This window comes from Rana temporaria, chromosome 3, assembly GCF_905171775.1.
Source record: "Rana temporaria chromosome 3, aRanTem1.1, whole genome shotgun sequence".
Classification (NCBI taxonomy): Eukaryota; Metazoa; Chordata; class Amphibia; order Anura; family Ranidae; genus Rana; species Rana temporaria.
Window position 1 is genome coordinate 117,914,481 of NC_053491.1, and position 27,456 is coordinate 117,941,936.

The 27,456-nt window shown below is 43.2% G+C and overlaps 1 protein-coding gene across 2 annotated transcripts in view; it reads right to left on the minus strand.

Annotated features, from left to right (window-relative positions):
- Positions 1–26,545, minus strand: part of CHCHD3 (coiled-coil-helix-coiled-coil-helix domain containing 3) — a 197,967-nt gene extending 171,422 nt beyond the window's left edge. Inside the window, exons 1-2 of one of the 2 annotated variants that reach the window (XM_040343308.1) lie at positions 26,361–26,545; positions 21,654–21,780 (exon numbers count right to left, since the gene is read on the minus strand). In XM_040343308.1, the coding sequence (XP_040199242.1) occupies positions 21,654–21,780; positions 26,361–26,441 (208 nt within the window). In that variant the 5' untranslated portion in view covers positions 26,442–26,545. The remainder of the gene's footprint in view (positions 1–21,653; positions 21,781–26,360) is intronic. The other variant, XM_040343309.1, reaches the window with a different exon arrangement.
- Between the last annotated feature and the right edge of the window lie 911 nt (positions 26,546–27,456).

Genomic DNA, 27,456 nt, shown 5'->3' on the forward strand with positions numbered 1-27,456 from the left:
TTTTGAGCGTTTTTCCAGCAGCTAAACGCTACTAATGTTTCCCTCCCCCCCTTTCTTTTAAAGGAAATGCAAAAATGCCAATAAAACAATAATGCTCTTAAACTCTACTACAAAAAGCTATTAGCAGTGTTTTTTATGCAGCTTTTTTTTTAACTTAGAAAAAAAAAAATGCTACTGTGCATGGAGCCACAAAAAAAAAAAAAGAAGAAGAAGAAAAACCTTTGGGGAAATGGCTCACAATAGAAGACCAATAGGGGTTTTAAACCTTATCTACTGCATTCAAAACAAAAAATGTGAATGTACTGTAGGTACACTGTGTGCATTGGATCAAGCAAATGTACCAATTAAAAACAAAACGTTTTTGTACTTACACCCAATGTTAACGGTCTCCAATAGCCAACAACATATATGTTGCATTAACCATAATAAGAAAAGCCTGGATATGCAATAGTAATAGAATATCCATGTGCTTTATATATGCATTCTGTGCTATCCGGTATTACCAAATAGATTTTAATGCAACCTTAATAAAACACCATCAAATTATTTACATCTCCGTTTTTTCATTCATGAACTTACAAACACAGGACAGACATCAGGAACCCTTTAATGACAGCACCATCTGCTTAAATACAGTAGCTGGCAGAGACGCAGTAGCATTAGAGACATAAAAGTTAATGAAGTTGTCAAAAGGAGAAGTCTTAACAGTACACTAATAATCATAAATACTGAGCCAGAAAGCACACGGTTACAAACACTATGGCGGCGACCTGCAGCACTAACAGCATCAAGGCAAGGAGTTTATTATCTGGTTTTATTGCTCCTTCAGGATTAATCTGCTTCTTTATTTCATTCCAATTTGAAACGCATAATATGCAAATAATCTTCATTTTATTATGTGCCACCTAATAAGGACCGCAGGATGTGTCACGGCTGGAAATTGCACGCCACATGAAGACAAAGCACATTTATGAATTCCAGATGAGCGAGAAGAAATATATGAGCTTTTGGATCTTGATAAGAAATATCAGTGACAGCTATTTCATCTGTCTAGTCCAGGAAGACACAACAAAAAGACATTGCAGAGGAATCAAAAATAAAGTGTTTACCAAAAGACTTTATTGCAATGCACTACACATACATAATACTCTATTTTTTTTTTTTTTAAATGTTATCAAGAAACGCTTTAAAGGAGTTTGAAAATAGGGTGGTACGCTTTTTGTTATTCCAACAATTCAAAAAAAATATATATAATATTTTTTTAGATAGATAGATTTAGACTTTACATTGTATAACAAATAAAAACCACAGTTTGTGCGAGTGTGTAATAATTTTATATATATATATATATATATATATATATATATATATATATATATATATATATATATATATATATTTTACACACACACACACACACACACACAGTGGTTTTTATTTGTTATAAAATGTAAAGTCTAAAACTATAGCAATATTTAAAATGGCAGACATATCAGGATATTATGAAAATTAAATATCGTTTGCAGGTATGTTAAAAGGAAGAGTTCCATTCTGGGTGGAAAAAAAAACGTTTATTTTTAACATAAGGACACTTACCTGTGCATGGAGCCCGCGATGTCGGCACCCGAAGTAAAAAAAAAAAAATCTTGGAACGCTGCTTTAAAGGTGCTAATCGAAGACCAATAAAACAAAGCACTCGAAAATGTAATAGGTAGTGAAGGAAATCCACACCATCCTAGCTCAGTAAAACCAAAAATGTACTTATTAAAATTTACTTGAAAATTAAACGGAACCAAAACACTAAAATGTATTGGGGCGTGCCCTGAAATAAACTAAAGTGGTTGTAACAAACATGTCTATATACTTACCACAGAGCGGCATCAATCTTCCTCTTCTTGGGTCCACCACCGCGCTCCTGGCTCCTCCTCTCTTGCAATTCCCCCCAATAAAAAAATGATTCCCATGGGGGAAATTGTGTAGGCTCGCTCCTGAGCCCTGCTGCTGAATCCATTAACAGACAACGGGACTCGACCCCCTCTCTCTCTCGACACTGGCGTAGGAGCCAATGGCTTCCACTACTATCAATCTGCCCAATGAGGAGGGAGAAAGCAGTGCAAGCTGCTGCTGCTCGTATGCACGTCGTTGGATCGGATCGGACTAAGGGTAAGAATAAGGGGAGATCCTGCAGCAGTGAAGGTTTTTTTATGTTAATGCGTAGAAATACAAATACTGTAGCTGCTGATTTAATACACTTGCCTGTCCAGGGATCCAGCGATGTCCTTATCTGAACCGATTCTTCAATCAGTTTCAGGTGAAGGCTCTGGCATCTTTAGAAAGGTTAACAGGAAGTGAACCCGTGTGGCTTCACAGCCTGTTTCCTGTCATGCTGCGCCTTGTGCATGATCCCGTTATCTTCTGGGACCCGTGATGTGTCCCAGAAAACTGTGGGGGAAGGAGGGGGGGCCAAACTTCATGCTCAGATCGTCTTGGCAATCCGAGCCAGACGTGGGAGCAGATTCCTGTCAAAACCAGGCACCCACTAACCACCCCCCGAAAAGTTCCAAATGTGGCAATGGAGGGTGCAAACAAGCGGAGCTTCCCCTTTTGGGTGGAGCTCCACTTTAAGGTAAGAAACCTTGAAGCTTTAGAACTACTTAAACCCTTTCGCTGCCCAGGCCTATAGGACAAGATTATGGTAATTTAATTTTTTATATGTTGCCGGATATTTTCTATATCCCTATAATCCGCTGACAAGATGAAAAGTGAAAAAAAGATACCAAATATGTCAAAACTGCAAAAAAAAATGCAGTACTCAAAATTAGCCATAGGAAATGCTTTAAAAGTCTTGGCAGCTTACCAGTCTTTACTTTTAACTACAAAAGGTAAATAGGATTACAGTGCCTTGAAAAAGTATTAAATACCCCTTGAAATTTTGTCATGGTACAACCAAAAATGTAAATGCAGTCTACGCATTAAGGTGAAAAAACATCCGAGGATTAGCGGCCCCTCTGCCCCCCCCCCCCCCCCCATTTACTTACCTGACCCCTCGAAAGTCCTGCGCCGTGAACGCGCTTTCTTCTCGGCTCATTCATTGGTTGATTGAAAGCAGCGCAGCCGTTGGCTCGCGCTGCTGTCATCACGGCGCACCAGGGGAAAAGGCCAAGTGATACAGTGAGAGGCTATGGCCGCTGGCTGTATCACGGAAGCGAGCCCGCAAGAACAAACCCCTGTGGGAGAGAGCTCACATGAAGGGGGTTAGTTCTTGCGGGGAGGTGCCGAGACGGCCACCGAGGGACCCCAGAAGACCAGGTTCGGGGCCACTCTGTGCAAAACTAGCTGCACAGTGAAGGCAAGTATAACAGGTTTGTTATTTAAAAAAATAAATAAAAAAAAATTACCTTTACAATCCCTTTAAAGCAGTAAATCCTTACATGTTACCATTGAAGTGGCCTCAGGTGATACACAAAGATTAAACAAATTCTCCTACATAAGTTGTATCTGTTTATCTGCAGCCTCCTAACACACACACAAGATCAACTTTTTTTTTCAGCTCCAGAAGGCAGTGATAATCACAGACTGAACAGCACTGAGAGTAGAGCTGAGTGTAATCTGAGACTTGCGTGTAGGGAGCAGACACATTCTCATAGGGAAACATGCACAGCTGAGTCTGTCAAATCACCTTCGGTGTGCTGGTAGGTGGGCAGTGCCGTCTCCCACATATCGCCTGGTGTGAAGAGTAACAGTCAGAAGTGACTTATGCAGATAGAGGGAAGAAACAGCAGACAAAAATCACACAGTTGTGATTTGGATTGAGGCTACTACACACTATAGAGAGATATGCTTTGCTAATTTTTCATTTCAGAGGTTTACAACCACTTTAAGTAAACTGTATTTGCCTACCACTAATGCTGATGCTTTGGCTTTATAGAGTTGGTTAATGACCCAGAACAAGAGATAAAAGAATTCCAATACTTTTCTGAAACTTGTCTATTTGGCTTCAGTACTCAGTCACTGAATCCGAACAAGCAGAGGACAACTGAGCAACTAGCATTTCCAAAATAACAGAAATGGCAGCTTATGGGTTACTCCCCAAGTGTATTTAAGCAAGGTTAATAATGTTTCATAAATATCTGTGGCTCCTCACAGCTTTTTTTTTCCGATTGGAGTCATTCTTTAATAGGGTGTTGAGTGGGAATGGAGCTGCTGTGCTTTCATCCAATGCCTTGCAGGAAATACCCTGCAAACTAAATGCCAGCTGCTTTAATCATTAAAGGGGTTGTAAACCCTCAAGATTTTTCATCTTGGTGCATTCTATGCATTAAAGTAAAAAACCTTCGGTCACTTAGCACCCCCCCACCCCCCCGAGCCCCTGTTATACTTACCTAAACCCTGTGTTTCCCACGATGGGAAAGAAGCACACCAGCTTCGACCGGTGTCTTGTGTCCTGAATGAATAGATTGATAGAAGTGCAGCCATTGACTCCCGCTGCGGTCAATCCAATCCAATGACACAAGACCAAGTCCTGCTTTTAGGGTCAATAGAAGCAGAAGCAGGACAAGGAAGCGAGCCCCCACACAGATGTCCAGAAGGAGAGCACTTCGCTGACGGGCACTCGAGAAGAGGAGGAGCCACTAGCGCCGCTGAGGGACCCCAGAAGAGAAGGATCGGGGCCACTCTGTGCAAAACCAACTGCAAAGCGGAGGTAAGTATGACATGGTTGTTTTTTAAAACCATGAACCTTTACAAACCATTTAAGTATGCAAGACTGGGACCACCTGTAACTCTTAAGCCCCTTTCACACATATGGACCGTTCAGGTCCGCCGGAAAAACTGACAGGGGGACCTGAACGGATGCTCCATGTACCTTCTAAGGAGTGATGGATGTCAGCGGTGACATGTCCACTGACATCCGATCCAGTAAATGCAGACAAATCGAATGGAAACCCTATTTTTACATCCGTCTGTCGGATCGGATGAAAAATGAACAGGCGTTCCGTTTTCATCCAATCCCCCCAGAGAAGAGTAGGGCTCTGACAGGTCCATCCCTTCACAGTGAGCAGAGACGGACCCGTCATCCACTTGTTCAGCGGGCATCAACGGATCGATCCCTGCTGAGCAGGCGGAATCTGCTGCCAAAACTGACACATATGTGTGAAAGAGCCCTTACTGGACAACTCTTGGCCATTGTGGGAAGTGAAAAGTAACAGATCTGCTAGCTGACAGGATCAACAGGGAATACAATTATGTGATAGGGAACTAATTCTAATAACAGCTTCAATAATTTAAAGCGGTGGTTCACCCTCAGTGACACGATTTTACCATCGAGACAGGCATTGTAGCGCGAGCTACAGTATGCCTGTCCCGATTTTTTTACCCCCGTACTCACTGTGTACTCGTACATTATAGATTTCGGCTCCCGCGGGGAATGGGCGTGCCTATGGAGAGGGAGGATGATTGACGGCCGGCCCTGGCACGTCACTCTCCCCGAAGACAGCCGGAGTAGGTCTCGGCTCTTCACGGCGCCTGCGCACAGGCTATGCGCAGGCGCCGTGAAGAGCCAAGCCTATTTCGGCTATTTCCGGAGAAGCGTGACGCGCCAGAGCCGGCCGTCAATCATCCTCCGTCTCCATAGGCACGCCCATTCCCCGAGGGGAGTCGGTATCTTCGATGTACGAGTACACGGTGAGTACGGGGATAAAAAAAAAATCGGGACAGGCATACTGTAGCTCGCGCTACAATGCCTGATTTTATGGTAGAAGAAAAAAAAAAATTTTTTTGGGGGTTTATAGGGTGAACCCCCGCTTTAAGTGATTATTTATTTTGCATAGCTACACTTAAAGAAACTCTCTCTATCTACAAGCCAACAAAAAACATGAATAGGACTTCCTTTATATGAAAAGCATGATTATTAGTACAACAGTTGTATGGGCGCAGTACATCATGAGTGGCTCTACATTTAAGCGTCTTTTTTTTGGTTAGCACAGAACACAGATGTACTTTATAGAGAGCAAATCTCTTGAGTTCAGTATCTCTGTGCTACAGAGAGGTTCCTGGCAATGACATTCAGACACCTGCCACTCCATGTGGAGATTCAAATGAACAGCATCTGTAGCACAGAATAAGAAATGTCATCTTGAAATTAAATTTCTACATCACAACAGACATAATTCAAAGAGTTTGGTCTAAGTTTGGTTCTACAGAAGCCATCCTTTTCATTTCCGTACATATCCATGATAATGTAGGCTTCAAGCAAAAGGCAGATCACTAGTCTACCTTCTAGAAGTAATCATTTTTTGGAAATCCAACACCCTAGGTTATATTATGTATAGGCAGACATTTATGATATAAAATGTGAAGCCTAACTCCGGGTTTACACATTAACTTTAAAAAAAGTTAAAACATTTTTTTTTACTTTAATGCATGCTCTGTGAGAAGGTAAACATACCCCAGCACCTGGCCTTAACCCCCTCCAAACAAACACTTACCTGGCTTCATGTCACTCCCCTTCCTTCTTCCACAGAAGAAAATGACTGCAACAAAGCAACAGGCTCCTGCTGCCAAACTCCCATGAGAAGTGGGGGCGTGGCTTACTGCCACTGTGTGTCTATGAATGCACACAGCTCGGCACAGGACCCAAAGGGACCACGCACTCATGGATGCCTCCTTAATACCCGGCTTGCTACAGGGGGTACCTGGAGGAGGAATGAGCCTACAAGCATTGGCAAGGATTGCCAGAACAGAAGTATAGGTGTTTCTGTGCATTATTGTTGCACAGATCAGGTAAGTGTTACCTCCTTTTTAAATAAAAAACAGACTTTAATGTCGATTTAAATAGTTCCTTTGGGCTAAGCTGGCCCAAACAATCCATTTCCTTTACGAATTGATGTGGTCACTCAGCACTGTACACACAGTATGTAGCATCATCTACATACAGTATGTGGTGTGTTCATTGCCAGTAGTACGGAGATGTCCCATCCGCTGCCGAAATAAAATTGTGTCAGACTTCTCAGCCATTCACAGAAAACCTTGTATTTTATCAATGAATACAAGACTTCCTCAAAGTGGATGAGGTGAAGATTGTGATGTCATCTGCCTACTTCTCTACACAGAGTTTATCCAGCCCTGACAGCAGCTGCATCAATTCGTAAAGGGAATAGTTCTATGTAGGGCACTTTCATAGTGGCCTGTTGTGGTTTAGCAGCACAATTGTACCCGTGTTTTTCGTGTGGGCCAACTACTCTTTTCCATAGGCTTCTACTATGCCCTGCACTTTTGGAGCGTTTTCCGAAAGTGCACCAAAAGATGCAATGTGCAGGAGTTTGGTACGCTATCAGAAACTGCACCAAAAATGTGGGGCATAATAGAAGTTGATGGGAAACTGTGGAAACCATGGGTATACTGCGCTGAACCTGCATTGCAGCAAATAGCAGCAGGGCATTGTGAAAATAAACCTAGAGTTAAGATGTAAACAATACCTCCAACTTGCATGAACATTCCATAACAAAGCTGAGAAAAAATAGATGGGTAAAGAGAAATAATTTGCTTTATGCTGAGTGGACAATAGGCAGATACAGGAAATCATAATATAAAGGAAAACTTGTATTAAAAATAGAGGCTGCCTTCTAACTTCTCCTTCTGAAAATGCCAGTTGCTTGAGTATTGGGGCCAATCTAGTGTTTTCAGTACTTTTAAAGCCAAGATTCAGTATTACCTTCAGTCTTGCATAGATGTATAGGGTACTCTCTTGTACTGAAAAGGCCTACCCTCATTTCACAGCACATCAAGAGCTTCCCCAGCTGCAGCAAGACAGATAGAGTACACAACTTTTCCTGGCTGGAGGGTGTCCAGACTCAAACTCTTTCCTCTCCAGACTGTCCCTAGCCATTCATTCATTGGATTTCAGTTCCAGCAATCATGGATCACAAGTAGGAGTTACCTAGGGTGCTACAAATGCAGCCTGCCTCGGAACACCCATGCCTCCAAACTGACCTCCAACCATCAAGGCATTTGGAGATTTGTTTAACTCCTCCCAAGAGCCAGTTCAGTCTTGAATCAGGACTAAGGGTACACCAAGGTAACTGTAATGTTTTCAGGAAGCAACGTAAAGCACCCTGTCTGCCCCTCCCACCAGTCATTATTTGTCTGCATTGCATTGAGAAGCAAAGAGACCCAGTGTTGATGTCATTGGGTCTAAAAGAAGATAAATAATGAAAATGCAAAGACTTTAAAAATGTCATTAAAATACTGATAAAAGGAAAAAAAAAAAAAAAAAAAAAAAAAAAGAAAGGCAAAATATGAGCAGATTAAACTTGAGCTTTAAAGAGAGAAGTATGGGGTATTTTTTTTTTTTTTTCTTATTCATACTTACCTAGGTGGATGCAGCATCCGTCCGATGCTGCATCTGTACCCCGGCGCCTCCAAGACTGAGAACCGAGCGATCAAACACCGCCAATCGCCCGGTTCTCACAGCTTCCTGAGCAGAGAGCTGCTAACTGTCAGTCACAGCTCTCTGTTCTGCCCCTCCTCGCTCACTGGAACGCTGGGCTGTGGAGAGGGCGGGAGTGGCCAGCTCAGTCTCTCAGCGGCTCGCTGAGAGGCTGAGCCAGGTGTCAGTCCAGGGATCTGTCTGATCCCAACTTCCATGGTCTTGATGATGCAGAGCCCAGACCGACTCTGTGACGTCAGCAGAGCGTGGACTTCAGCCTGCTCGCTGCTGAAAACGGGTCACAAGAGTGCAAAACGAACGGGTCACAAGAGTGCAGTCCTGTGATCCATAAGAGAAGTACAGCCAATCGAGCTTTGGCTTTACTTCTCCTTTAAGTTAAAAATCAGTCACGGAACTAGATTTTCAAAAAAAGTGCAACAATGGCAGCACCCACATTTCTCTCAGTACAGGACCTCTTAAGGCCCCTTTTTACACAATCGGACCGTTCAGGTCCGCCTTTTAGTTATGACGGCAGACCTGAACGGCCACTCCATGCAGACCTATGGAGCATCGGATGTCAGCGGAGACATGTTCGCTGCCAGCCGACCCAATCCGCCAAAATCTGACGAATGGCGATACATCCCCATCCATTCATGGTGGATTGGATCAGGTGAGATATGATGAAAACAGACATTCTGTCCATTTTCATCAGATTTCTCTCTCTGCAGTGCTGCACAAGCCCCTCCCCGACTTGTCATCCGCTGGCTCAGCGGAGATATCTCCTGTAGAGCCAGCGGGAGCTGGCACACTTCGTAGCGACGGAATCCCCCTCGCGTGGAAGGGGGCTAAGTTTCAGATGACCACTGCAAAACCAACCACATGTCAAGTTAATGCCATGGGAAGAGAACAAATAAAACAATGTACAAGAACATTTTCAGCAAGTACAGAAAATACCAGTTGATCTTGCCGGAAATGCCTTGTCACTTCCTGTGAGCTGCACTGGAGAAAATAAAAATGTTATCTTTCTTATATAAACGACTAATCCCATCAACCTTGATATAATAAAGATAAATCAAAAAGGCAGGCATGTTATTAGTCCAATCTAGATAGCAACCATGGCTTCCCACCCATAGATATAATAAAGGTAAATAGGTAAATGTAGCCACAGAGCACAGGATTACCAAGTGAAATTGAGGGGGGGGGGGAATTAAAAAGAAAACAAATGCAGCCACCACATCTAATGACTGGTAAGCTGCAACATACTACATATGTGTTATTGAGCTTATATATGCTTTAACTAGGGGGGAAATAAATAAAATGTATTTCTCTTAGTACAGTATTAAAAAAAAAAAAAAAAAAAAAAAAAGGAAAACATATGAACGTATATCAATAAGTCACAGGCTGCCAAGAAAGAAAAAGGTCACATTTTCATAACTGCTGTCAGTAGAGCAGTACAGAAGGAGATCAAAATAATTACACATTCGGTGACTAAAGTACAGATGCCTCTTGGATTTTTTTCTATTTGAGTGGTTGCCTTCTGTATAGCTAGATGAACATATGGGGAATAAAATGCAATCAAAAGCATTAAAATCTATTCCTGATGTGAGTTTGTAAAGGATTCCGCAGCTGCAAACACAAACATTGAGGAAACACTTCTCTCCAACAATGCGTAGCTTGGCAAACAATCTTTATTAGAAGCTCACAGACCCTTCAACTTCCACTCTTGTCACTGCTAAAAAGCAAGATCCTTCTTTAGTAAAATCTACAGCATTTGTGCAGAGTCTAAATAACCTTTTCATCAGTCACTCCAATCAAACTTTATTTCCTGGCTGAAAATTGGTGGCTCTCCAAACTGCATACAAATGGACAGCACAATTCCAAACTAAAAGTGGAAAAGAAATATTAAAGGGGTTGTAAAAAATGTTTTTTTTTTTTTAAAAACAAACATACCATACTTACCTCCACTGTGCAGTTTGTTTTGCACAGAGTGGCCCCAGTCCTCTTCTTCTGGGGTCCCTTGGCGGCTGTCTCGGCTCCTTCCCGCAAGAGCCAACCCTCTCCTTTGAAGCTTTCTCCCAAGGGGGTTGGCTTACGGGTGCGCTCCCATGCGATACAGTGGCGGCCATAGCCTTCAAGTGTATCACTCGACCCCGCCCCCAACGCGCCATTCATTTGATTGACAGCAGCAGGAGCCAATGGCTGCGCTACTATCAATCTCCAATGAAAAGCCGCCTCAAGCTGGGGGAAACCATCACGGGATCGCGCACAAGGAGTTTCGTGGCTCAGGTAAGTAAAACGTGGGGGCTGGGGGGGCCCCCCCAAGAGTGCAAGGTGACATAAGGTGACACAAAGATTAACAACCCCTTTAATATGGGGCTTGACAAATTTTCTTTGAAAATAGGAGCCAGCTAAAAAAGTTAGGAGCCAGTTATTTTTTTTTTTTAACCACTTGCCTACTGGTTAGTTTCACCTTCTTCCTGCCCAGTCCAGTTTTCAGCGCTGTCACATTTTGAATGACAATTACACAGTCATGCATTTTTTATAATTTTTTTGGCACACAAATAGTTTTCTTTTGGTGGCATTTAAAGGGGTGGTTCCCCTAAAAATAAAGAAGCCGAACGTCGGTGTGCATGCGCCGTATAGAGTCGCACCGACGTTCGGCTTCTTTCGGCATCTCGTGACGCGATGGATGCGTCGGTCGGATGCCTGTCCATCAATTAGGAACGCCCACCGCCAGCATCGTACCCGGAAGTGGCGGTGGGAACGAATATAGCAAACGCTACGTACGGAGGTATTTTTTAAATAAAACCAGCCGATTCTAATTGTAATTATTGTAGCAAATGCAATGTCAAAAGTTTATTTTTAGGGGAACCACCCCTTTAATCAATGTGGGTTTTTTTTTTTTTTGCCCAAAAAAAAAATCAGTAATTTTTCTTATTCACTGATGAGGGGGTATTGATGACACTGCACTGATGGGTACTGCACTGATGAGCATGGATGGGTACTGCACCGATGAGCACGGATGGGTACTGCACCGATGAGCACGGATGGGTACTGCACCGATGAGCACGGATGGGTACTGCACCGATGAGCACGGATGGGTACTGCACCGATTAGAGGTCGACCGATATTGTTTTTTCTCTGGCCGATGACGATATTTAGAAATCGGGGCGGCCGATGGATGATGCCAATTTGTGTGGCCGATATTTTAGGCCTTTTTATTTTTTTGGCAGGTGGCACTGGCAGGCACTGGAGGATGGCACTGACTGGCACATGGCACTGGGAAGCACAGATTGGCAGGTGCAACTAAATGGCACTGGCAGGTTTCACAGCCGATAGTGTAACTGTGAAACTGAATGCTCTCTGCAGCGCCATAGTGTGTGAAACTGTATGGAGAGAGAGGAGCTGACAAATTCAGCGTGTTGACGAAGGTGGGCAGGACCCAGCAGCTATTCAGCCAATGGTTAAACTGTTTAAGAAAGGGGCGGGGAAACATACACGTAGCGGCCCACCCAGATCCCATCCCATTGGCAGGTGTTAGATAGCCGAGTCCTGTCGACCCCCGACATTCAAGCTTAAATTTTGATAGCTCCTCTCTCCCCCTACAGTTTCACACACCATGGCGCTGCTCTGCCAACACTGTGGAGAAGGGAGGGGGATTCTTCACACTGCTGGCAGAGGTGCAGTCAGTGTTATATCAGCAGTGTTAGGACTGACATTACACAACTTCCATTATACCCGGCTGCCCCTCACACTACAGCCACTGGGGCTGACAAACCCCTAGGCGCCAGAACGAAAATTCTATTCGCCATGGCGACCTGGCACCTGGGGTTTGTCGAGCCCTGCTTTAATATCTCTTAGGCTTAATGGACTCGGGACGTTTTACAAACTCTCCTGAACTATTTAACTTGACAGATAGTAACTGACGCTTAAAAATGTCCATTTTGCCGCATTTGCGTTTAGATGCGCCTTTTTCAAATTGTCAACAAGCATTTAGCGTTTTAAATGCCTCTGAACATCCACCCTGAACGCATATTTTTGTTTTCCAAAAAACGCTTCTAAACTCAACTGCGTAGAAAAGACCTTTGTGTACATGAACTGATAAAATAAAAAGAACAGAGTTCAGGGGCAGCTGCAAAAAAAAAATAAAAAAAAATAGGAGACGCATCCAATTCACATTAGTGTGAACTCGGCCTAAGGAACTAAGGAGGATAGAGCGAGAAAGATACCATAAAATGAGAAAAAAATTAAGAAAACCAAATTTTACTCAGTGAATTTATATCATACCTATTTTTTGACATCAGACTATTCTTTTATCCAATGCGCAAAATAATAAAAAAACAAACACAAACAATCCATGGAGAATACTGCTAATTTCAGGGAATGATGAAGATCACGATTGACTTTATTGTCCTGGAACTTGCATGCAAATAAGTCAGGAAATGTAAAAGCCTAATCATGTAAGCATTTTTTCTTTTTTTTGGCAGGTTCATTTTTTGATATATAGCGGCAGTTCTATATTTGCAAATAGTGTACTGATGAAAATTGGTTGTTTGCTTTTTATTTGTACAAAAAAATGTAAGCATAAATATTTTCAGCAGCTAGCATGTAAACTGACATGGATTTATTTCTTATTTCTGTTGTTATGAAAATTCAATAATGTGCATTTCAAGAACATGTAGTTTGAAGTGTTTGATTTATATTGATGTCCACCATGTTTCTAATGTTATTCACTCCTGTAATGACTGGCTGAACATAAATTGCATGCAAGACAGGTTTAGTGTTTCTGTCTGTCCAATGTATGGTAGGCATTGTACTTTTGTTGTGTGTTATTTGTGCATTACTTGAGTTGGTAAGCATTGTCAAATGTCAAGGTTCTCATCCCTTACTGAGACCAGGGGCCAGTACATTTTTACAATGTCTTCCATACCCAAAGTATGCAAAATGTGTTTAAAATCTACTAAAAACAAAAACAGAGTAATTGGTCGTTTGCTGAAATTGAAATGAACACAACAAAGTGTGCAAATATTTTACGAAATATAATTTTTTTAAAACAAAATGTATTTTAGTGCATTCAAATACAATATGGTGTCTCAATTTCCTATTAAATATAAAAGTTCAGTAGGGCATGGTCTAACTTGCAATCACATTCTAGCACATCTTCACCAGTGCATTATATAAAAAAATAAAAACTCAACTCCTTAAAGGGTCACTAAAGGAATATTTTTTTTTTTACCTGAAATGACTGTTTACAGGGTATAGAGACATGGGGCCATATTCTCTAAAAATATCCGCCTGCTTCGCTTAGGTCACTTACACTCCGCTGTCCCAACTTACTGGAGCAGGTGTTGTATTCCCCAAACACTTGCTCCATAAGTTGGGACAGCGGAGTGTAAGTGTCCCGGCGTAGCCTGGCGGATCTCCAAGGGGGCGTCTTCTATTCAAATGAAGCGCGCCCCCGATGCGAAAGAACTGGGCATGCGCCGGGCTGCAAAAAGCCCAGTGCGCATGCTCCAGTTCTCGGCGGAAAACGTCAATGACGCCGACGTGTGCGTCATTGACGTAAAGTCGTATTCAAGAACGACTTACGTAAACGACGTACCCGACGAAAAAACACGACGGGGACCCGACGCCATCCGTAACATGGCCTACGCGAGACTTGCGGAAACTTACCCCTCATATAGCAGGAGTAAGTTTCCGCTTACGCAAACGACGTTAGCGACGGTTACGCGACGCGAACTCGTTCGGGAATCGGCATAGAAGGATCATTTGCATATGCAAATGACTCCTTCACGTAAATGCCATCTAGCGGCGGCCGGCGTCATTGCATTTAAGATCCGCCAGTGTAAGTGACTTACAGATGGCGGATCTTAAGTGTATCTATGCAAAAATGATTCTGAGAATCAGGAGCATAGATACACTGGCCAAAAAAGGGAGTTACGATGGAGTATCTGACTTACTCCATCGTAACTTCACTGAGAATATGGCCCATGATAGTTAACTGATTCCTTTTAAAAATGATTAAAAATAGATAAAAACCAACCATATAATGTGCCTGCAGTTTAGTTTCGTTTTTGCTGTTGTTTGCTGGTTCTCTGATGTACAGAGAGCCAATAGAGGGCAGTCAGCCAATAGAGGGCAGTGACACTTTGTCTAAAACTCCTCAGCACCAATCCAGTTTCGATTTACACACAGTAATCACACCTCCTTGATTAGTCACCACCGTGAGAAATCTCCCAGTACTGTGGTGATCAGGAAACAGACAACCAGGAAGTGTCCAGATCAGAGAGGATTTACAGCAACATCAAAGCAAAAACGAACAATGAGGACATGAAACCAGCACTGCAGTAAGGTAAAGGAAGCTATTTAGCTAAAAAAAAAAAATCCTTTAGTGACCCTTTAATGAGCAGGGTGGAGGGCTCAAGCCTTATTGTGAATATCTTGCGATAGACTATACAGAACATTCAAGAGAGAACAACTGGAGTGAAACAGCATTTGAAAGAGCTTGAAGACATCATACAAATTATACCCACTAACGCTAAAAATCAAACCGCTGAAAGAAAAAAAACTGATGACCTAGAAAACTGTCTGCTTTAGAACAATCAAATGCCGCATACACACGATCATTTTTCAGGCTCTAGAAAAAACGACGATTTTTTTTCAACTTGATCATTAAAACGGCCTTGCCTACACACGATCGTGAAAAAACACGTACGACGGCACTATAAAGGGGAAGTTCCATGCGGATGGCGCCCCCATTGGGGCTGCTTTAGCCGATTTTGCGTTAGTAAAATACGATTCGCGTGATGAATGTGCTTACTCCATTACGAACGGTAGTTTTACCAGAACGAGCGCTCCCGTCTCATAACTTGCTTCTGAGCATGCGCAAATTTTTCACGACGTCAAAGCCCACACACGACCATTTTTTACAACCCAAAAAATGACAACGTTAAAAAACATTGTTAAAAAATAGAGCATGTTCGATTTTTTTTTTGCCCATTTTTTAGAACCCGAAAAATGATCGTGTGTACGCGGCATAAGTCTAGTAGGCTTACAGAAGCAGAGGAATTCACAGAAAATGGGCCATGCTTGAGCCAACTAGAGTTTTACTATTGAGTGAGCAAATGGGGTGCTGAGCTAGCAGATTCCTGGTCCAATTGTGATGAAGTTACTGAACTACAGGGACAAAGACAACATATTAAGTCTAGCAAGAACAGATCAGAAGACTGGGGGGGGGGGGGGGGGTGGAGTATACAAAAACAGCACACCACCCCCCCCCCCTTTTTTTTTTTATTTACAAGCCCTGAAAGTATAAACGCCTGAATAGAAACTTCCTTCTGGGTGACAGGAAGGCTGCCTCATCTGAAGCTCACTTAAAGGAGTTGTAAAGGAAAACATTTGTTTTGCTTAAATGACTGTTTACAGGGTATAGAGACATAATAGTTAACTGATTCCTTTTAAAAACGATTAAAAATAGATAAAAATTAATCATATAATGTACCTCCTAGTTTCAGTTTCGTTTTTGCATCTAGCTTATTTGATGCCTCTGTGCTGGACAGACCCATAGAGCAGTATTGGTTTGGAAAACGAAACTAGAATCTCCCAGGACTGTGGTCATCAGGAAACAGACAACCAGGAAGTGTCCAGAACAGAGCAGAATTACAGCAACATCAGAGCAAAAACGAACAATGAGGACATGAAACCAGGACTGCAGTAAGGTAAAGGAAGCTATTTAGCTAAAAAAAAAAAAAAAAATGAAAGTGACCCTTTAACTTATCTTTGTTACATTGCTTCTTTTTCTTGGGGTTACAACCACTTTTAATACTTGGGGATATAAATTCACAATGACGTTTTCTAAATTGACTGAACTCACCACAGACCCCATAGTAAACCAAATTCAATCTAGACTAGGGATTTAGAAAAAAAAAACTTAGTTTTTCCAACTTCATCATTAAAACGACGTTGCCCACACACGATCGTTTTAAAAAAATGCTTTAGCAAAGCGCGGTGACGTACAACACGTAAAAAAAAAGCAGCATGTTCGGAAAAAAAAAATGTCGTTTTTCAGAACTAACTTTTGAAGGTTGGTGCTCCGTGTCTGCATGTGCAGCCTTGTGCTGCCATCTATTGGCATGTTACAAAACTAGTCTCGATCTTCCCCCGGGGACGCGGGCCCTTACCGGCGCTGGCGGCCCGCGGGGGGGGCTTCCGGGGGGGAAGGTAGCAATGTTTCTAATGCAATGTGTTCTGTTGAAGTGTGACTCGATGCACTGCGTGCACTGTGTGTACTGATGTATTTTCTTTTGCTTGTCGGCCCGCGCGGCCTTATCCCTGTTTTACAAATAAAAAAATTTAAAAAAAAAAACTAGTCTCGATCTTGGGGGCGTGTCCAAGATGACGCCGTGAACAGCTGCTTCTTCTCGAGCTCTGCTGTATAGCTGAGGAGATTTCTGCTCCTGAGGGTGCATTTCCTTCTGCTACGACAGACTGACACCTGGATGAGATGCAGATCACCAGGCATATTATCCGGGAAGGGGGAAGAAGCTCTTCGCCAGCCTCCTTCTCCCACGTGGCAGCCTAAACCGCTCTCACATGGCCTCGCAGACGGACCCTATGGAGTCGGCCGACTCCCCACCACCTATACTAGCAGAAGTGATGGCGGCCATAGCTACTTGCCAGGCCATGCTGACTGCAAAAATTGAGGCAGCTCAGATGGATGCGAGTCTCCAGGACTCACAGAGAATGAGCAGAGAGGAGGCCAGACGGAGGACACAGTAGTGGAGCACAATGTCGCCATCCGTACTCTACAGACAAAAGGTGAAGGCTCTTTAATATAGAGCAGAAGACGTAGAGAACAGAAACCGGAGGAATAACCTCCATATCGTCCGTCTAGCAGAGGGGGTGGAGGGCTAGAACCCGATTAGTTTTGTGGAAGATATGCTGCACACTTTTCTTCTCACTATGCGGTGGAATGGGCGCATCATGTCCCGCCTAGGCCCGGACCCCCTGGAGCTCCACCCGAGAACCTCCTTCGGATGCTCAACTTCCGAGACAAGAATGAAAGCACTCCATGCATCCCCGAGTTCTTGGGATCTGCGTTTTCAAAACAACAAGCTGCGGTGGATGTGCGCGCAACCGCTGTATCCATTACACAGATCGACGTACCAGTACAGCGATACGCACATCAGAGCTGACCTACCGCACTATATGTACAGCGGCTGGCCGGCAAGTGGTTAATGTGCACATTCATTTAGTTGCTTCACCTGACATTCTTGGTCCCCCAACACCTACACTGGGTTCAAGGCAATGTAAGCACCCTCCAACTAACAAGGTGCACTGCTTTTGACTATTTGCTGGTTTGTGCCCCTGGGCCTGTACTGCTCTGATGGCACAGCGGGTTCTGTTACAAAGCCCTGGCGCCATTTGTGTCTCCTCAGTGTAGGAATTTGTAGCCTAAGTTGGTGCCCAGGTGAGGTGTTTTCAGCAATGTCACTCATCTAACATTCTGCAGTATTTTTCTTACCTACCGGCGATTTGACCCAGCAGACTTGTCCCCTTCTGCACACATTACAGACTGTTCCAGCTCCCTTCCATCACGGCGGATGCCTCAATTGCATGGAACGAGTTTGCTGGCTCTGCATCCCCCCGGGACTAATTGGACCAATTGAGGAGAAACTGTCCCTATACACAGATGACACGCTATTTGGCCAATGCCTCCTTGTCGCTCTGCTCGGCATTGACTCTATTTGACCAATTCAGCCGCTACTCGTGAATCCAAATAAACTGTGATACGTCAGTACTTTTCCCCTTGAACACCTCGGTCCCCAGAATAGACACACATACACCTCTTAAATGGGTCGACAAATTCACTTGCCAGGGAATCAGCCTAGCGAGAATGATAATTATTTAGAGAAAAATGTGAATCCCCTGCTGACACAACTTGCTCATAAATGTGGAACCTGGCGTACTCTTCCATCAACACCGGTGAAAAGGAGTGAATCTATTAAAAAATTATATACTTGCCCAAATTTTATATTTTTTCCCGGAATACTCTGTCCCATGTTCCCAATGCCTTTTTTTGGGCGATTGGAGGAAGTTGTGGTTTCTTTTGTGTGGGCTGGATGACCTCCCAGCATGGCAAAACACATACTTCATCTCCTTTTATCTAGGGGGGGCCAACTTTACTACTGGGCGGTTGTTCTGGTCACGGTGAGGTGGTGGTTCTCCCAGCCCAGACAAAACCTAGTTGTGACAATGGAGGTGGCTATCCTAGGCTCTTATGCAGCTTTGAGTAATCTGGTGTTCCAGGGCTCTCTCTTTCCTGACAATCTCTTGGAAAACTACGATAAGGGTATGGAGGGATGCTAGGGCAGTATACAGGAAACCTCTTCACATGTCCCCACATATACCTCTTTGGGGCAATCCATTGCTCCCCCATTTATGTAGTGTCCCAGGCCCCTTTGGGCCAAGTAGAGGATCACTACTCTAAAGGAGGAAACTCGTACACAATATTGGTATAATTTTCAGCGTTAAACCATCTGAAGAAAAATATGAAAGTTTACAATTTAATTGAAAAGGCATGCATCTGCATGCCGATACATGAAGGTGCAACCATGTGAATGGTGAGTGGATTGAAAGTTCTGGGGCATAAACGCCTAAAAATTTGTCTCTAAATGGAGGCTGTAAAGGAAGCGAGGCTGCTTCAGGCATCGGCTGGGGAACCTAATCACTGAACAAAAGGTAAGAAAAAAAAAAAAGGAGAAAGAAGCACCAAGTCAATCCTTTAAACAGCTTAGAAATGTTTTCGGTATATAATTTTAAAACAACACTAAAAACTTGCGTGAAAAATGTTGGAGCACTTGCAGAGTGCTAAAGCGGGTCGGAGCTTCCACGTGCAGTGTCACCACCAGGAAGTCTCTATTGAGGGATCCACGAGCGCCATGTGTTAGCTGCAGCTGGAGCCTCAGTAGGCCTCATGGAGACGTCAACTGTGTGTCTCTGGGTGGGAGTGGTTCAAGGCTGTTAAACTGGGGAGCCGTCCACACGCTGCATAGCCAATCAGAACGCATTTCGAAGGCACTGCCTCGACTTCTTCATCACAGGACTTCACGCAGTCCTCCTGTGACACTGCACGTGGAAGCTCCCACCCGCTCTAGCACTCTGCAAGTGCTCCAACATTTTTCACGCAAGTTTTTAGTGTTGTTTTAAAATTATATACTGAATAAATTCCTAAGCTGTTTAAAGGATTGGCTTGGCGCTGCTCTCTCCTCCTTTTTCTGACCACTACTCTAAAAAATGTGATGACAGTGGGCAAATGCATTTCCTTTCAGGATGAGAAGCACGTTCTCGGTACCTAGATCCTTTGAATTCAGATATTGACAGCTATGACATGCTGTTATGGCCTAATCCCCGGGTCCGGTGGTCCTTGAATCGGATCCCATTGAGCACCTTCTGACCTCCAGCGTCAAGGGGAAACCTTTATCCTCCCTTTATCTTTACACGACTGTGGCTTATGACACTAAACAGATAGAGGGCATAAATTCTGACCCTTGAAGAGAAGGACATGGGAAGATTGATTTTGGGGATATATACAGTACAGAGCAAAAGTTTGGACACACCTTCTCATTCAAAGAGTTTTCTTTATTTTCAGGACTATGAAAATTATAGATTCACACTGAAGGCATCAAAACTATGAATGAACACATGTGGAATTATACATAACAAAAACGTGTGAAACAACTGAAAATATATTTCATATTCTAGGTTCTTCAAAGTAGCCACCTTTTGCAGCAGACACATCTCTAGAACTGTTAAGAGGAGACTGTGTGAATCAGGTCTTCATGGTAGAATATCTGCTAGGAAACCACTGCTAAAGAAAGGCAACAAGCAGAAGAGACTTGTTTGGGCTAAAGAACACAAGAATGGACATTAGACCAGTGGAAATCTGTGCTTTGGTCTGATGAGTCCAAACTTGAGATCTTTGGTTCCAACCCCGTGTCTTTGTGCGACGCAGAAAAGGTGAATGGATGGACTCTACATGCCTGGTTCCCACCGTGAAGCATGGAGGAGGTGGTGTGATGGTGCTTTGCTGGTGACACTGTTGGGGATTTATTCAAAATTTAAAGCATACTGAACCAGCATGGCTACCACAGCATCTTGCAGTGGCATGCTATACCATCTGGTTTGCGTTTAGTTGGACCATCATTTATTTTTCAACAGGACAATGACCCCAAACACACCTCCAGGCTGTTTAAGGGCTATTTGACCAAGAAGGAGAGTGATGGGGTGCTGTGCCAGGTGACTACCTCTTGAAGCTCATCAAGAGAATGCCAAGAGTGTGCCAAGCAGTAATCAAAGCAAAAGGTGGCTACTTTGAAGAACCTAGAATATGAAATATATTTTCAGTTGTTTCACACTTTTTTGTTATGTATAATTCCACATGTGTTAATTCATAGTTTTGAAGCCTTCAGTGTGAAACTGTAAACTCTTTGAATGAGAAGGTGTGTCCAAACTTTTTGTCTGTACTGTATATAAAGCTTTTCCTAACTTTGGCTCTTTTTTACGCACAGAGAGAAATCCTCCTGTGATTGCGATAGAAAGCTTTGGAGGCGCCCACTGAGTCTTCATGGGTTTAATCAGTTAACTCAGTTCCACCCCTCTATAAAATCATGTATGAGAGTAGACAGTGTCCGAAAAAAATTTAACAAAGTCTGGTCCAGATGGATAGATGCATGTGGTTGACCATTAAGGTTCAGAAGTAGATTCATATACCTTTGGGTACACAGTTTGGGTGCTCTGGGTTTTTGCCTTGCACATTAACCCTCCCCCTATGTCTCTCTCCCCTCACCTTCCCTCTTCTTAATCCTTCCTTCCATTGCCTCTTTCCTCCACCCCCCCCCCCCCCCTTAACCCACCACCTTGAAATGTAACGTCCATCATAAGGGCTAGCTATTAAGGGTTATTGTGCGGAGTACTGCTCCCTAAGATGACATATTTCCTTTATATAGTTCTCTTAGCTGGAATTATAACTTGTACAGTAAAATCAGGGGTTAAACCTCTTGAATCTGATTAATTTTACTGTTGATAATTTTGTCATGAAATTGGAATATGCCTGTTGGCATATGTTTTGTACGGCTGATTTGTTCAATAAAAAAACATTTCTGTAAAAAAAAAAAAATGCATAGTTAGTATAACGTACTAACTAAAACATAAACACACGCGTTGTTACCTGTATAACCAGCAGTAACTGGTTGTTCAGCTGGGAATTTTGCCTGTGGAGGTGCAGACGGCGGTGGGGTTTGCGGCCTAGTAACAGATGTTGGCTCTCTCATACGGTTAATAACATTGTCAGACAACTAAAAAAAAAAAAGTAAAAGAAGAAATAACAATAGGTCAATGGCTTTGTATAAATAAAATAATAAATTATTACAAGTGTAACTAAAGGAAAACTAAAACAAAAGAATGCCCCTGATGGCATTGTTTATGATGTTAACACGTTGGGCGGAGCTGGAAGCCATGATATTACTGTACATGTGTGTGCGCATTCCTAGGAATTCAAGGATTCATAGTTTGTAATGCTGATTTGCAAGTCCTTTGTAAGCGACTTTACCCAATTTTAATAAACTTATTAGATGGATTTACACTATAAGAATCGTTTTTTTAAACCCTTTACATGGTTGATGCCTAAAGTTAGGCGCATGCTGCTAATAAACCGCTGTGATCATCCCAGAGGCTGCCGATCTATCGCCTCAGAGCGATTCTTGGTGGAGGAAACGTGGCGTTTTTGGGTGATCCTTTTGCGGATGATGTTCTGTCAGAAGATCCCTACTGTACTCCCTTGTCGACTAGTTCCTCTTCTTAAAGGACTTTTATATCACCACTTGGTTATTAATTTTCAGATTACGTGCAGGCATATATGTTCACATTATTGTAAGGGATTTGTAAGCACTGCACTTTATATGAAAAGGAAAACATTTTTTTTTTAACTACAGGCATTTTTGTTTTTATTTTGCATAGAGTTAGGGCCGGTTCACACAGGCGCAGCACGACTTGCCGAGTGACTTGCAAAATGACTTCTGTATTCAAGTCAATGCAAGTCGCCCTGAAGTCATCCCAAAGTAGTACAGGAACCTTTTTCTATATCGGAGCGACTTGAATGGAGCAGCGGTTTAAGGGCATTTTGCAGGCGCTATTTTTAACGTTATAGCGCCTGAAAAACGCCCCCAGTGTGAAAGGGGTCTTATGCTGGTTATACACGCATCGATTTTCGGATAAGAATATTAATATTAGAGCAGGGTGATTTTGGCCCCCAAAAAAATCTGCAATTTAAAAAAAAAAAAAACAACTAGATTCACGATTCAAGTTTTTTTTTCTGATGGACACCGCGCCGGTCCTAAGGAGCTGCAGGCAGGAGTTTTTAGGCGAGGGCGCGGCTTCGGCCTAGTCCGCCGCAATCCTGGGAAAAGGCCGTGGACTGGGCCGAAGCCGCAACCTCACCTAAAAAATCCTGGGAAAATTGATTTGACCTCCCAATTCAATATTCAAATACATTTTTTCCCCAGCCCTAATTAATATAAAAATCTTTGTACATTCACTGAATGAAAATATGTTGGTGCTTTTCACATTCAGTTCTAAAATTTATGTACTTTCTGAACGAAAACCGCATACACTGTCTGAAAATTCCTTTGACCAAGAAGTTTTCTATTCTGCTCATTCGAATTTTCCCGTCACTGTGGTCCAAAACGGTCGATTTGACCACACTAATGATTTAAAAAAAAGGGAACAAACTTTCTTAAAATATATTTATTTTTTTAAAGGAAGAGATTGTTTTTGTATGACCAGTATAAGTGACAGCAAGTTTTTATCAAGCCACACTTGCCTATGATAAGGAAGTCTGTCACACATAATTTATTACAGTTCTGTCAAAAATCGGCTTTAATTTTTTGTTTCGTTAAACAAAAAAAAATGATCTCTGAGTCTGATGATATTTACCAAATTCAACCTCTAATGGTACATACAGTATTCCTCTTCTGTCTGTTATTCTCAGAGTGTATTAGAGATGTTGGTCCTTAACCATAGAATTGGTTATTTAGATTTATTACTGCATATAAATATTTAGGAATACATTGTTTTTTTTTTATTATTATTTATTTATTTTACTTTTCCATATTATTTCCTAATTTTACACGCAAATATGGCATGACAAAGTCACGACCGCCATTTCTCTAGAATGTCCGAGGAAAAAAATTTGACAGATTATATATATATATATATATATATATATATATATATATATATATATATATATATATATATATATATATATATATATATATACATATACACACACACACACACACACCTAAAGTCATTTTCAAGCAAAAAAATATATATTTATTTTAACTTGAAAACACCAAGTCGGAAAAATAGGCCCGGTCCTTATGTAGTTAAGACAAAAAAGTAAATAAACCTGTGTCTAGCAGCCTCCCCAGCACCTCCTAATTACTTACCTGAGCCCTGTATCTCTCCAGCAATATTCACGAGTGTGGGACGCTCCTCCTGATTGGCTGAGACACAGCAGCGGCATCATTCACGCGGCTCACAAAGCCAGTTAGCCAATCAGAAAAGGGGGGTGGGGCTCCATATCTGAATGGCCACAGGTAGCTGTGACACGGCATGAGTGCCCCCATAGCAAGCAGCTTGCTGTGGAGGCACTGAACAGGAGGGAGGGGCCAAGAAAAGCGAAGAGGGACCCGAGAAGAGGAGAATCTGGGCTGCTCTGTGCTAATCCACTGAACAGAGGGGGGAACTATAACGTTTGTTAAAAAAAAAAAAAAAAACACACTTTACAATCACTTTAACCACTTAAGGGCCAAGCCTGTTTTTCAGACTCTGTGTTTACAAGTTAAAAACACGTTTTTTTTCCTAGAAAATTACTTAGAACCCCCAAACATTATACATTTTTTTTCCTAACACCCTAGAGAATAAAATGGCGGACATTACAATACTTTTTGTCACACCGTATTTGCACAGCGGTCTTAAAAGCGCACTTTTTTTTTTTAATTCAAAAATAAGACAAATTGATACCCAACATGTCACGCTTCAAAATTGCGTCCGCTCGTGGAATGGCGACAAACTTTTACCCTTAAAAATCTCCATAGGCGATGTTTAAAAAAATCTACAGGTTGCATGTTTTAAGTTACAGAGGAGGTCTAAGGCTAGAATTATTGCTCTCGCTCTAACGATCATGGTGATATCTTACATGTGTGGTTTAACCACTTACTAACTGCCCTATAGACGATATACGTCTACAAGGCGGTTGCTTAACTCTGGGAGGACGTCCATGGAAAATTGGTCTGGTTATTAAATGGGTTTACGTGCCTGGTGGTCAAGTGGTTAAACACCGTTTTCATATGCGGGCGCTGCTCACGTATGCGTTCGCTTCTGCATGCAAGCTCATCGGGACAAGGCGCTTTAAAAAATATCTTTTTTTTTTTCTTATTTATTTTACTTGATTTTATTTTTACACTTTTTAAAAAAAAAAAAAATTAAATTGAGTCACTTTTATTCCTATTACAGAGAATGTAAACATCCCTTGTAATAGAAAAAAGCATGACAGGTCCTCTTAAATATGAGATTTGGGGTCAACAAGACCTCAGATCTCATATTTAGGCTAAAAAGCAATAAAAATAAATTATAATTTGAAAAAAAAAAAAAATATGGAATTTGAAGTGACGTTTTGATGTCGCTTCCGCCCTGCTATGGTATGGAGACAGGTGGGGGCCATCTTGCCCTCGCTCGTAATCATACCACTGGCGTGACAGAACCCTTACGCCTCCGGCGCTACCGACAGCTCCAGTAAGCGGGCAGAGGGCGCGGGAGAGCGGGGCCCTCTCCTGACGCCGAAAACGGTGATCTTGCGGCGAATCTGATGCAGAGACCACCATTATCGTTAACCGAACCGCTGCCTGAAGAGATTGATACCTCGGTTAGGGCAGCCGCTGCCATTACCGGAATATCCCTCTTCAAAGTGCCGACGTATAAAGTCGTGCGGCGGTCGGTAAGTGGTTAAAGATTCATTCACATTGGAGGCGGGATTAAAATTGTGCAAGTTCAGCTGACCTTGCGCATTTCTTTGCGAGTTCGGGCAATTTGTGCGGGTTCACGTACAGATGTCTACTGAATTCGCCAAAAGTAGTGCAGGAACTACTTCTGGAAATAAGTGCGGCGCCACAAGGTCAGCCTTGCACCGATTCAAACGGTGCCGTTAATAGGCTGCGATTTGACATGTCATATCGCCCTGATGTGAACGGGTGAGTGCGATTTCAGGTGCGACTTGCCTGACATCTGTGCGACTTCATTCAAAGATGTATATGCAAGTCGCACCTGAAATAACAAAAACTAATGCAGGAATCTGTTTTCCAAATGGTGCAGCATCGCAAAGTCAGAGTGGCACCGATTTGAACCATTCCATTGCAGACTAAATAGGATGCGACTTGTCATGTGATTTGGAACTGTCAAATGCCACGACAAATGAGAAGGCGCCATACAATCAGACAGTCAGAAGGTGCCATACTGTTTCCTCACCGCCTATCAATAACCTCTGAAGGGCGATCTGAATGCAGATCAGGCTTCAGAGGACAGAGAGATTTAGCCACACATCTCCCATCACACTGCTTTATTAACCAATTAGTGTCCATTAGTGACCAGCCTAACCCATAACCTTGAGAAGGTCAGAGCTCCCTCCTATGACACACGTGTTGTGTGAGGATTGGATTATGTGGGCAGCTCCCCTCCCCCCTGTACAATACACAGACCCCCCTATCAGAGTGAGCCCACCACAGGCTGTGCTGTCCCATCCACTCCATGACCTATAGAGGAGACAAGGCCTCGGACACACACAGTGCACCACAATCACGTGTCCTCCTCCACTCACCCGGATCCCCTTCACCACAGTGATGTTATCATTTTCGTCAGCCTCGAACGAGACCCTCCTGGTGCTCCCGCTGCCCCCCATGTCACAATGCCGGTCTCTCAGCCTCTCTCCTGAGGACAGCAGCCGGGTCACCCACTACACGGGCCGCACACAGAAGCCGGCAACAGCTCAGCAACTACGAGCACGCTGATTGGCAGGATTCAGAGAGGCCACGCCTGGAAAGGATGATACTGGGTGGTTATTGGTGGGTGGTTACCACGACAACACAGAGGCGGAAAGTAAGTTTCTTCGGGAGCACGCTGGAGTGTCAGTGTGCTGTGCTTGGGATCTTTCTGCTGTACATATCTAACGCGCTTTATACAAGTTCAGTATATGGAGGAGCTGTGTCATAGAGAAGTAATGGGGGCCAGAGGGGGCCATGTCTGTAATGTGTGCCAGCTGGGGAGTCGGGGACATGTGGTAATGTAGGAGCAGTGTGGAGACATAGAAGAACCTGAGCAAGGGATCTCCAGGGCAGCACAGCACTCATAGGTATTATAGTGGAAGCAGTGGCGGCTGGTGCTTAATTTTTTTGGGGGGTGCCAATCATACGCTGTCACTGTGCCCATCAAACGCTGTCACTGTACCCATCAAACGCTGTCACTGTGCCCATCATACGCTGTCACTGTGCCCATCAAACGCTGTCACTGTGCCTATCAAACGCTGTCACTGTACCCATCAAACGCTGTCACTGTACCCATCAAACGCTGTCACTGGGCCCATCAAACGCTGTCACTGGGCCCATCAAACGCTGTCACTGTGCCCATCAAACGCTGTCACTGTGCCCATCAAACGCTGTCACTGTGCCCATCAAACGCTGTCACTGTGCCCATCAAACGCAGCCACTGTGCCCATCAAACGCTGTCACTGTGCCCATCAAACGCTGTCACTGTGCCCATCAAACGCTGTCACTGTGCCCATCAAACGCTGTCACTGTGCCCATCAAACGCTGTCACTGTGCCCATCAAACGCTGTCACTGTGCCCATCAAACGCTGTCACTGTGCCCATCAAACGCTGTCACTGTGCCATTGTAGCGCCTATGTACTATATAGTACT